Source organism: Arachis ipaensis, chromosome B8 (assembly GCF_059453495.1).
Source record: "Arachis ipaensis isolate K30076 ecotype BB chromosome B8, ASM5945349v1, whole genome shotgun sequence".
In the NCBI taxonomy this organism is placed as follows: Eukaryota; Viridiplantae; Streptophyta; class Magnoliopsida; order Fabales; family Fabaceae; genus Arachis; species Arachis ipaensis.
In genome coordinates this window covers 103,288,274-103,301,816 of record NC_142443.1, presented here as the reverse complement: position 1 = coordinate 103,301,816, position 13,543 = coordinate 103,288,274, and the positions used below count along the sequence as shown (strand labels likewise).

Genomic DNA, 13,543 nt, shown 5'->3' with positions numbered 1-13,543 from the left:
TATTCTACTTTAACAAAAAATTGAGACATGCATTTTTAAATATTTATTTAGATAGTATAGCGAAATGAGTTATATCAATGATAGTTAATTATCAATAATTGATATTAATTAATTGATTGTATTAACTAATAAGATGAATAACGTCTAATAAATGTTGTGAAATTAATTATAATAAATTAATAATTAATAAATAAAAAACTAAAGGGGACTTTTTTATTGTTTTTTAATGGCTATACGTTTTTATAAATTCACTTTTTCTTTATCTCCTCCTTTCACATTTATTTTTTTAATTTATTGAACTAAATCAATTATACTAATTATTTGTATTAACTAATTAAGTATTTTTTAATGGATTATTATAACTGTGGCTTTGGACATAGGTTAAAAATATTATAAAAAATATTTTATAAAAGTTGTTAAAAAATAAATATTTTTAAAATGTGTCTTTAAGATACAAATTAACTAAATTATTTTTTAATTTAATGTGTTTGATTCATTCAATTGTATTAATTATAACTAATCAATTATGTAATTTGATTTGATTAGGATAAATATTTCATCATTTAATATTTTATTTGATTCATTAATTACATTAATCATAACTTCAAATATTTAATTTAATTAGAGTAAATATCAAATTATTTTAAATTTTATTTGATTCATTAAACCAAATTAATTATAACTAATTTATTATTTAATTTGATCGAGACAAATATTAAATTATTTAATAAATAATATATAAAGCAAAGAAATAAATGAACTCAATTAATTCATTTATTATCTTATTATTTTATATATCCCTTTTCTCTCTTTCTATTTTGTGCTTTAGGTAAAGTATTTGTAATTTTTTTTTTTGTTTTTTATCTTAATTTTGTTAATATTTTTCTATGATTTTGTTTTATATTAATTCTTTTTTTATTTATTTTGATTAATAATTCTTAAGGATATTATTATTTTATTTAAAGATAATTTAAATTTTTTGTAATATTTTTATAAAAGTTTATTAATAGGTTTTTTTTTAAAATATCTTTTTTGAAATTTTTTTAATAAGATCGTATTTTAATATTTCTCTTTCATCCTTTGTATGAATTAATTATATTAATCTTCTATTACAATATATGTTTTATCTACTCCTCACATTATCTTTTCTATCTTCTTTTACTTTTTTTAATTGCTCTTTTTACTTTATTTTTAATTATTTATTTTACTTTTACTTCTCATACATAGATTTATTATAATTCATCAAAGTTCTTTTTGAATTTAAGTGATTTTTTAGGTTATATTTTACCATTGATGCTTTTATTTTGTTTAGTGTGTTTTTTTAGTTTGTATTTAATATAATAATCTATAAATATCTATTCTATTATATAAAAATTAAATTTCTGCACTTAATGATAAAACTGTCGTGGCATGTTTCTGATTGTATTTTTTTATTTATTTCTTTTAATTCAATAAATTCAATTTATTATAATAAATTAATTATATCAACTAATTGATATGGTTAATTATTTAAATATCATACAATTTTTTATAATTTCTATCAATCGATTAATTATAATTCAAATTGAATGATTATTTTGTTACGAAATTATTATTTTCTAATTTATTTATGAGCAATACATATATTAATTACAATCACAAATTAAGCTATTTTACATTAAATGACTTATATAATGGTCTTTATTATCATAAGAGGTAACTACTAAATCGGTACTCGGAAGGTTCTAACGCTGACAAAATGGTACTTGACTTTTGTTATTGACAAAATAGTCCCTAAAAGATTTTAAAATTTGACAAGCGTGTCCCCGAGCTCGTCGGAGCAAATCTCCGGCAAGCACAATGCTGACATGGCCACCGTATTTTGGTGACCTGGCAAGCCACCTCCCAAACCCTAATTCCTCCTTCCCCAACGCAGACTCCCTTTCCTCTTCCTCCCCATTGCAGCCCCCAATACACACTCCCCTCCTTCCCTTTCCTTCCCCATCGCAGCCCTCTTCCCTCTCCCTCCCTCTCATATCATCTCATCTCATCTCATTTCTGAAACGAAGAAGAACAAAAATCTGATACCTCAAAATCACATCCCTTCACAGTATTCACAAACCAAAACGAGAATTTGAGGAGAAGAAGAAGAAAAAGAAGAAGAAGAAGAAATAATGGATCTAGCACTAGAGGAGCTGCAATTCCTGAACATCCCAAAAATTTTGAGAGAATCAATCTCAATTTCAAAAAGATCACTGAAGATGTTCTACCTCATAACCCTAACCCTAATTTTTCCTCTCTGATTCGCAATCCTCGCACACTCACTCTTCACACACCCATTTCTCACTCAGTTTCAGAACCCTTATCAGGACTCTTCCCAGGCTAACCATGAATGGACTCTTCTCCTCACAACCAGTTCTGCTACCTTCTCTTCCTCTTCGCCTTCTCTCTCCTCTCCATCACCATTGTCGTCTTCACCGTCGCTTCCCTCTACACCAACAAAGATGTCTCCTTTTTCTCCACCGTCTTCGCAATCTCTAAAGTCTTCAATCGTTTTGTTCATCACTTACCTCTGGGTCACGCTTTTGATGTTCATCTATAATTTTGTCTTCGTGATTTTCTTGGTTTTGCTTATTATAGCAATTGATATCCTTCTCTTCCTTTGCTGTTTTTTGCGATTATTGTGAATGTGTTGGTCATTGTGAATCTGGATGTATGATCAAAAGAAAAGAAATTTGGGAGGTTTGTAACTGAATTTTTTTTCTTCTTTTTCTATCTGTGTCTTTATATGATCTGCGATGAAAGGAAGAGGGAAGGGGGCTGCGATGGAGAGGAAAAGGAAAGGGAGAGTGTGCGTTAGGGGGTTGCGATGGGAGGGAGGGGGAGGGGGTTGCGTTGGGTAGGGGGTGGGTTGCGATTGGGAGGAAGAGGAAAGGGAGTCTGCGTTGGGGAAGGAGGAATTAGGGTTTGGGAGGTGGCTTGCCAGGTCACCAAAATACGGTGGTCATGTCAGCATTGTGCTTGTCGGAGATTTGCTTCGGCGAGCTCGGGGACACGCTTGTCAAATTTTAAAATCTTTTAGGGACTATTTTGTTAATAACAAAAGTCAGGTACCATTTTGTCAGCGCTAGAATCTTCCGGGTACCGATTTGGTAGTTACCTCTTATCATAAATGCTAAATTAAATAAATCATTATTACTTTTGATTTAGAATTAAATGAGAATAAAACCAGAGATACTATTTTATTTGGCCTTTTGGGTTTAATGGGTGTCACATTCAAATATAAATAGTGACTTCTGAATTTTGGTCTCCAACACATCAAAACTACCTCCGTAACTCTTTTTCCATAAGGGAATGGTCTGAATTTACACAAATTCTAAATGTTCGAACTTACGATGCTTTGTTTCAGTTGGTTGTCGTTACGAGAATGACTCTAATCTATACGTGTCTAAGGACTAGAATAGATTAAATATTATTTAAGTAATTTATTTCTATATTGGTATTTGATTAAATTAGTTTTAGAGAAATTTAAATTGTTGACTCAATTTATATATTACGACTATTCTTTTTGAATATATTATTTTTACCTTTTTAATATAAATTTTCTTTTTTTTTTTTTTTTAAGTTTATTTTCTTTCTTGGATATATGTATTACTTTTTTTTATTTTATATTTTATATTAGTAATGTAATTATTAATAAAAATATATTTAAAAAAGAAAAAAATATTAAAACATCACTATTTAAAAAAAAGAAAGATACGTGAAAAAAGAAAAACGAAAAATTAAAACATCACTATTAGAAAAAAACTGATAATATGTGCATGAATGGAGTCGAAATTGAGGAATATATATAGATATAAAAAAATAAAAAATTATTATACGATTGTAGAATAAAAAATAATCATATATATAAAACAAAATAATTATAACAAAAAAATAATTAATATATATAATTTAAATATTTTTAATAACCGATAACATAAAGTTTAACAAAATATAATTCATATATTTTTTTATTTATGTATATGTATAGAATTATTTATATATATGTATATATATTAAGAAAAACTATCGTAATATATATATATATATATATATATATATATATATATATATATATATATATAGAGAGAGAGAGAGAGAGAATTATTTAACAAAATTAATATATAAGGTTATGAAAAGTCCCATCCAAAATTGATAAGAACAAGACGACTTAGTTTACATAGAAATGGTTCTCATGGATAATAAGGTAAGTTGATTATTTTTCATGATTCTTTTAAGTGATGCTAGGTCCATTTTATAAATATTTTTTGTTCATATTTTAAGTTTATTTGATAAGTAAACCCTTGCATGAATCAAAGACAGTGCGATTTTATAGATTTATAAGTGCTAATAGCTTTTATATTTAATTTGTTTTATAGTGTGATAATAGCCAATATATTTGTTGTGGATTTAACTATTATTATATTATTTATGATCACATTCAATATATATGTCTGATTTATCGAAGAAAGTATATTATTAAAACCGATTAATAACTATTTTAGAGGTAATCCAATTAACACTAGATTAAAAACAAACAAATAATGCATAACATGTTACTTTTTTATTAATCAAATTATTATAATTTAAAATAATTTTAAATAAATAATTAAAATTATAATTTCAATCTTATCACGTGCATGACATAGATAATTACACTTGTTAAAAACAAATTTTTAGTCTCTTTAATTTCTAAGTGAGTATAATATAATTCTTCTAGTAATCAGGTCTTTAGACATGACAAGATTGCAATTTTATTTTTTGTTTTAAAATGATAAAAATATTTTTTTGAGTATGTATCATATGAAGTTGTTAAAAAAATCTATATATCAATATTTTTACTGGAGAGATGATACATAAAAAAAGCACAATAACATTATTTAATTTATGTAGTCGTTTCTATCTAATAGGATAAAATTTTATTATTTATTGCTATTATTTTGTTCTTTTATATATATATATATATGATTTGTTATTGGCTAGGGAATATACACGCCCTAAATGAAATTTAAACTTTAACGGACGAGCATGCTAAACGCCTAAATCGGTTATAAAGCATAAGTATATATATAATTGATTGCCTAATTTTGTTCTGCGAAGATATTATTACTATTATTAGTTGACTTTATTTTGTGAACATCACATGTGTTAATTTAGGGCTGGTAATGGGTAGGGTAGGGTAGGGTTTGGACCCTATCCTAACCTTACCCGCGGGTTAAAAATTCTATTAAAACTCTACCCTACCCTATCCGCGGGTTGAGAATCTCTTAACCCTAACCTTACCCGCACCCTAAAGTTCTAAACCCTACCCTATCCTACCCTACCCGCAGAAATATCAAAATTTTTCAAAGTAAATATAAAATTCAATCATTTCAAATTTTATACATATTAATAACATAAAAAATAACAAACTAATGCTCTAAATGACTAAATTAACTAACTAGTTTAGTGGTTGTTCACTTATTGTAAGTCATTACATAAGAGAAGTTGTGGGTTTAACTCTCACTTCCTTCACTATATACCTAATTTTTATAAAATATGTGTTATATTTGAGGTGCGGGTAGGGTAGGGTAGGGTACACCCTAAACCCGTACCCTACCCTACCCGCAGACATACCCGGACCGTACCCTACCCTACCCACAGCGGGTAGGGTATCCTACCCTACCCGAACGGGTTGGACCGGATTGGATACCCGCGGGTAGGGTATGAATTGCCAGCCCTATGTGTTATCATATGATATATGATTTTATTGCACGTAAAAATATTTTAAAGTTGAAAATTATAGTTAAATTTGTAGTGAATCCTATTTTTTTAAAATTAATAAAAAATATATAAAATATTTACAAAATTATAAAATTGGACTAGCAAATTTTATTAATTTTTTATATCATTAGTTTGTTACTGATACGGCCGTTACAAATTCGATGTCATAATTCGGCATTATATACAATAACTCGGCATTATGCACTATAACTCGGCACTTTACGTTTTAACTCGGCGTTATACGTTACAATCAGACTTGATATGGTCGTTATTTACAAGCTATAACTCGGCGTCATCCGTTATAGCTCGTCCATTTATGAGCTATAACTCGGCTAGATAAATGCTTCTATCATAACCGACGATCAAACTGCACACAACTCGGATACGTTATCCACCATTTTTAAGACCGACCTTAATGCCAAAAGCGTAACAGACGAAAGGTCCATCATATAAAGCAAGGTAAAGTATTTTCTTCAGTAAGTTCGAATAATACAGAATACTGACTTAAGTTTCGGAGTGCCTTTGCAGGTAGACTCCCCCTGTTTCTTGCTCAAAGCTCTATGCGATTGGACATTCTCTTTGAGTAAAGCTCGGATTACCACAAAGCTCAAAGGTCGGCACCGAAAATAACAACTCGGCGTCGATTCCTAGAGACCGAGCTCTCCCTCCAGGTATCCATACAAGAACAATTGGCGCCCACCGTAGGCCTCGAAATAAACACCATTCTTTTTATAGGTCTCATTCCTTCCAATGGTTTCAAACTTACCTGCACCTTTGTAAACAAAGGTCATATAGTAAGTCATTAAGGCCCGAAAAAGGCCGATCTATATCTGTTTTTCCGATCATTATCTGTCATCTCTGTATTTTTCAAATCATCTCTGGTATATTTATTTGCCGATCTATATCTATTTTTTCAATCATTATCTGTCATCTCTCTATTTTTCAAATCATCTCTAGTATAATTATTTGCCGATCTATATCTGCTTTTCCGATCAATATCTGTCATCTCTATTTTTCAATTCATCTGGTATATCTATTTGCCGATCTATATCTGCTTTTCCGATCAATATCTGTCATATTGATCATCTCTATTTTTCAATTCATCTGGTATATCTATTTGCCGATCTATATCTACTTTTCCGATCAATATCTGTCATCTTTATTTTTCAATTCATCTATGGCATATCTATTTGCTGATCTATATCTGTTTTTTCGATCATTATCTGTCATCTTTATTTTTCAATTCATCTATGGCATATCTATTTGCCGATCTATATCTGTTTTTCCGATAAAAAATCTGTCATCTCTATTTTTCAAATAATCTCTGGTATAATTATTTGCCGATCTATATCTATTTTTCCGATCAATATCTGTCATCTCTATTTTTTAATTCATCTGGTATATTTATTTGCCGATCTATATCTACTTTTTCGATCAATATCTGTCATCTTTATTTTTCAATTCATCTATGGCATATCTATTTGCCGATCTATATCTATTTTTCCGATCATTATCTGTCATCTTTATTTTTTAATTCATCTATGGCATATCTATTTGCCGATCTATATCTGTTTTTCCGATAAAAAAATTGTCATCTCTATTTTTCAAACCATCTCTGGTATATCTATTTGCCGATCTATATCTGTTTTTTCGATCATTATCTGTCATCTTTATTTTTCAATTCATCTATGGCATATCTATTTGCCGATCTATATCTGTTTTTTCGATAAAAAATCTGTCATCTCTATTTTCCAAATCATCTCTGGTATATCTATTTGCCGATCTATATCTGTTTTTCGATCATTATCTGTCATCTTTATTTTTCAATTCATCTATGGCATATCTATTTGCCGATCTATATCTGTTTTTCCGATAAAAAATCTGTCATCTCTATTTTTCAAATCATCTCTGGTATAATTATTTGCCGATCTATATCTGTTTTACCGATCATTATCTGTCATCTCTGTATTTTTCAATTCATCTCTAGTATAATTATTTGCCGATCTATATCTATTTTTCTGATCAATATCTGTCATCTCTATTTTTCAATTCATCTGGTATATTTATTTATCGATCTATATCTGTTTTTCCGATAAAAAATCTGTCATCTCTATTTTTCAAATCATCTCTGGTATAATTATTTGCCGATCTATATCTATTTTTTCGATCAATATCTGTCATCTCTATTTTTCAATTTATATCAGTCGTCTCTATTTGCCGATCTATATCTATTGTCCGATTTATATCAATCATCTCTAACTGCCGATTTATATAAAAAAATCTCTATTCGCCGATCTATAACAGTCATCTCTATTATCCGATTTATATCAGTCATCTCTATTTTCTTATTTATATCAATAATCTCTATATTCTGATTTATATCTGTTATCCCTATTTGCCGATCTATATATGTTATCTGATTTTCTGATCTATATCTGTAATCTCTACTTTCTGATTTACATCTGTTATCTCTATTTGCCGATCTTTATCAGTTATCTCTAGTTGCCAATTTATATCTGATATCTCTATTTGCCAATTTATATCTAATATCTCTTTTTGCCGATCTATATCTGATTTTTCGGTCTACATCTGTTATATCTATTTGCCGATCTATATTTATCATCTCTACTTTCCAATTTATATCAATTATCTATATTTTTGCCAATCTTTATCAGTTATCTCTATTTGTCGATCTTTATCAGTTATCTCTATTTGCCAAATTATATCTGATATCTCTATTTGCCGATCTATATCTGATTTTTCGATCTACATTTGTTATATCTATTTGCCGATCTATATCTGTAATCTCTATTTGCAGATTTATATCTGTTATCTCTGTTTGTCGATCTACATGTTATCTCTATTTGCCGATCTATATCTGTCATCTTTATTTGCCGACATATATCTGTTATCTCTATTCGCCGACCTATATCTGTTTTTTCTATTTTCAAATCTATATCTATTATCTCAGTTTTCATATTTATATCAATCATTATCCGAGCTATATCAATCATTATCAGTCATTGTCAAATCTATATCAACTATCATCAGATCTATATCAACAATCTTCAATCAATTATCTATTCGCGATAATTCTTCAATTCAAAGTTGCATCGTTTACACATGCGCAATCAAACACAATCTTTAATCAATTATCCATTCGCAATAATTCTTCAATTCATAGTCGCATCGTTTACACATGCGCAATCAAACTCAATCTTCAATTCCGAACTATGACTATCAACAGTCAACAAACTCAATCACATATCATACAAGTACAAACACTGATCCATTCGCGACAACTCTTCAATTCAAAGTCGCATCGTTTACACATGCGCAATCAAACTCAATCAAATCACCAAACAACGGTGAACTAACTCAATATTCTCGTCCAACCAATTCACTTTTATCAAAATCGTCTCATCAACTATTCAAATTAACTATTCAGTTCCATGAAAAAACCTAACCGTTACATCTATTAAATCAACGGTTAAAAATTACATTGAAAAAATCAAAGGCACAATCAATGACAAGACTACTATACTTTCCAATACATGTTAACTTCAAATCACGTCTGAAATTCAAATTATTCATTATTTAATAAAGTAAGTTAATCTGGGGGCTCGATACCTATAACTCAAATCGCCGAGTTATAACTAAAAAAGCTCAACCTGCTTTATCAAAATATAGTCAGGCTAAGCTTGGGGGCTATGATACGGCCGTTACAAATCCGATGTCATAATTCGGCATTATATACAATAACTCGACATTATGCACTATAACTCGGCACTTTACGTTATAACTCGGCGTTATACGTTACAATCAGATTTGATATGATCGTTATTTACAAGCTATAACTCGGCGTCATCCATTATAGCTCGTCCATTTATGAGCTATAACTCGGCTAGATAAATGCTTCTATCATAACCGACGATCAAACGGCACACAACTCGGATACGTTATCCACCATTTTTAAGACCGATCTTAACGCCAAAAGCGTAACAGACGAAAGGTCCATCATATAAAGCAAGGTAAAGTATTTTCTTTAGTAAGTTCGAATAATACAGAATACTGACTTAAGTTTTGGAGTGCCTTTGCAGGTACACTCCCCCCTGTTTCTTGCTCAAAGCTCTATGCGATTGGACATCCTCTTGGAGTAAAGGTCGGATTACCACAAAGCTCAAAGGTCGGCACCGAAAATAACAACTCGGCGTCGATTCCCAGAGAACGAGCTCTCCCTCCAGGTATCCATACAAGAACAGTTACTTAAATGTTAGGTATAAATAATAAATGTTGTTATATTAAATGCTGAAAAACTCAGTAATGTTGTTATTGTTGCAAACTATTTACGTTATGAGCTTTTATAAAATAAAATCTGGAGTAATATACTAAAATTGACCATAAAAAATTATAATGCTGACAAATTTGACTATAAAATAATTAAACTAATTTATAACCATGAAAGATAGAGTTTTATAGACAAAATTACCTAAACCTTAAAAATCTATCAAAGTTTTTTAAAGAGGAATGCTAGGAGACCAGCACTTTTTTTTTGTGTCTTAGGATAAGAAGAAACAAAGGAAAAATACTAAACATTAGGGACGTAGTCCCGTTGCAACAACACTGTTAAATCTTCCCAAGGCTCATTCCATTCCAATTGCTGTATGCAATTAGATGCTGCATATTTAGCCAAAACATCAGCAACTTGGTTGGCATCTCTTTGAATTAGATTGACTTCTGCTCTCCAATTCCAGCTTAAGACCTCTTTGATTTTAGTCACCAAATCATTATCAGAACTTTGCACTTGGTTGTTTCTATCATTAACAAGAATAAAAGCATCCAAATAATATGTCTCGCAAGTGACCTCTCTAAACCCAGCTTCCCATGCTAGAATTAGCCCTCTCCAAATTGCAAAAAGCTCGCTTCGAAGAATAGTAGCACGTGGTAAAGAACCAGCACAACCACACAACCAAGAGCCATTATAATCACGCAATACACACCCAAAATCAACAGATTCACCAAATATACTAGCATCACAGTTTACTTTAATCGAAAATTGGGTAGGAGGAGACCAAGAAAGCAGCAAATAAGAAGGAGTAGATACATGATGTATATATAAGAACTTATGAAGTTCAAATTGAGAAGCATGAATAAGAGCTATAACCTTACCCATTCTCTATGGATTAGCTGGATTAAAAACATCATTGTTATGATTCCTCCAAATCCACCAAATAGTCGCCGAGAAGAGGAAGGTATTGGAATTCATGCCACTACGCAACCAGCATTCAAACTGTTGACCGTGAACTTCCAAATTCAAACTATGCCAGATAGCTTTGGCCTTGGGCACTCACAAAGACAGTGAGAAATCGTTTCAGGTTCAGTATTACACCGAGGGCACAAATCAGAGCTGCCCAAACCTCTATGAATCGAAAAGCAGTTGTGGGAATTGCATTATGAATACATAGCCAAATAAAAATTTTGTACTTTTCGGAAAATCGGGTCCGCCATAACCAAAGCCAATTGGTCTGCTCCTCCCAACCGAAAAGACGCTTATAAAGCCACAAGTAGCCATTTCTAGAGGAATAAATATTGGAAGGAGTTGCTGACCACTTCCAACCAGCCCCCTCTCCCATTTGACAATCTGGATTATACGAAAGAATACTTTGTTTAACAAGGTCAGGTAAGGGAGTGTGGCACCTCTCAAGCTTCCACTGTCCATCCTCCCAAAAATCAATGATATTACTCTCAAAATCAGAAATATGAACATACGGCACTTCCTTAGCCAAGGGACCTTCCATCCTCTATTTTCCAAACCAAAAAGATTGGTTAAGAGGACCAATATTCCATGTGAAACCATCTCTTAAAAGATTAAAGGCCTTGCAAATACTCCTCCATACATGAGATGCATCTCTGGGAGGCATGAAGAGACTAGTATCAAATTTTTTGAGGTATTTATGAAAAATCAGTTGGACCCAAAGCTTCTCCGGACAGTGAAAGAGCTGCCAAATTAGCTTCCCTATCAGAGCAACATTAGCGCAAGCCGGATATCTAATGCCAAGCCACCAAATTTCTTTGGAGTGATAACTGTATTCCAATTAGTCATACTTAAACCCCTTCCATCAACCTTTTTTTTCAACAGAAAAAGCCGCATCATAGAAGTAATCTTATCAGATACAGAAGAAGAGAACAAAGATACCTGCATTCGATAAGTTGGAATAGAAGCCGCTACTGAATTAATGAGACAAAGCCTGCCAGCTCTATTGAGAAGTCTGCCCTTCCAGTTAGCAAGCCTACCTTTGATCTTATCCAAAATACCATTAAAAGAGGCTCTAGTAACTCTAGCATGGTGACGATTAACTCTAAGATATTTACCCAAGTCTTGGGTAAAGCGGATAGAAGAGACACCAGTGAAGAGTTCCTTTCTTCTATTATTGACATTCTTAGAGCACAGGGCCTTTGATTTGTCCAAATTGATCTTCATTTCCGATGCTCTACAGAAGCTTTGGAGGGCATGCATAACACATTCTACCTGAGATTTTCACGCTTTACAAAAAAGAAGAAGATCGTCTGCAAACATGAGATGAGAAATTCTAGGACCACCCTAGTCACTGCCACTGGATCCCAAAGGCCCGAATCAACCTGATTAGCAATGTACCCAGCTAGGCGCTCCATATATAAAACGAAAAGATAGAAAGACATGGGGTCTCCCTGTCGAAGGCCTTTTCTAGGAGCAAAACTGTCTAATCTATTTCCATTCCATAATAAAGTCAACGAAGAAGCTCGAACACAAGTCATAATTAATCTGATAGTAGCTGAAGGAAAACCAAACTTGCCCAAAGTATGCTCTAGGAAATTGAATAATTTTACACCATTAGATACAATCTCACACCATTAAAAATATCATTGATGGCTAATTGATGGCTAAAAACCACAAAATCTGCTGACTCCCTAGACTTTTTCTTTTCTAAATTATCCCTCCACTCTAACTTAATCACTCTCAAATTCTATAATTCCACCTCATCTCCAATAATCATGACATCACTTCACATCACCATTATAGTCTCACTCCCTTCAATCCAAACCCCAAGATTCCTCTTCACCCATCCAAAACTCATCCTCAACCTCTCCCTCTCCACCACCACCGTCCCCTCCCTCTCCCTTAAACTCACCCACCCCCGCCGCTCTACCAGAGCCCTCGGCACTTGCATGGTCTCCACCGCCGCTACAAGCTACACCCTCACCCTTGCCGAGATCTCCAAATCCAACAACACCATCGACATTGAGAAAATCGACGAGATCTCCGATCCATGGGTATTCGACTTCTTTGCCAACCCAACCGTGGACCACGGACGAGGCTGGCAATCGGGAGAAGTTTCAAGCGATATACTTCGAACAGAACATCAGATGCGTTGCGTTTGCCTCCGCTGCATTAGTAAACCTCATGCATATCAACCCATGAATGGTGAACGATGCAAATATACTCATGCTGTTATTTTCTGAGTCCGAGGTAGCGCCAAAAGCAGTTACAGCAGCTACTTTCTTAAAAAGAAAGCTTTGCAAATCAATCGTCTTTACAGAATCTGTAAACACTCAGCTTTCCTCCTTCGGTCATTAGCCATTCTTCACCAAAAAAATAACCCAAGCTTTTCACGTGACCTACATGCTGATGACATCATTTCTTTGAAGTGTTTTAGAGGCGAAGAAGAATTGGAAGCTTCTGTCAACTCTGCTTTTGTCTCTTGAGGCATTTCCAACCGCC

The 13,543-nt window shown here is 32.1% G+C and overlaps 1 protein-coding gene across 1 annotated transcript; it reads right to left on the bottom strand.

Moving 5' to 3' along the window:
• Nucleotides 1-11,803: 11,803 nt before the first annotated feature.
• Nucleotides 11,804-12,265, bottom strand: LOC148549064 (uncharacterized). Its single transcript, XM_088495685.1, has one exon. It carries the CDS (start codon nt 12,263-12,265, stop codon nt 11,804-11,806), a length of 462 nt encoding a protein of 153 aa, XP_088351811.1.
• Between the last annotated feature and the right edge of the window lie 1,278 nt (nt 12,266-13,543).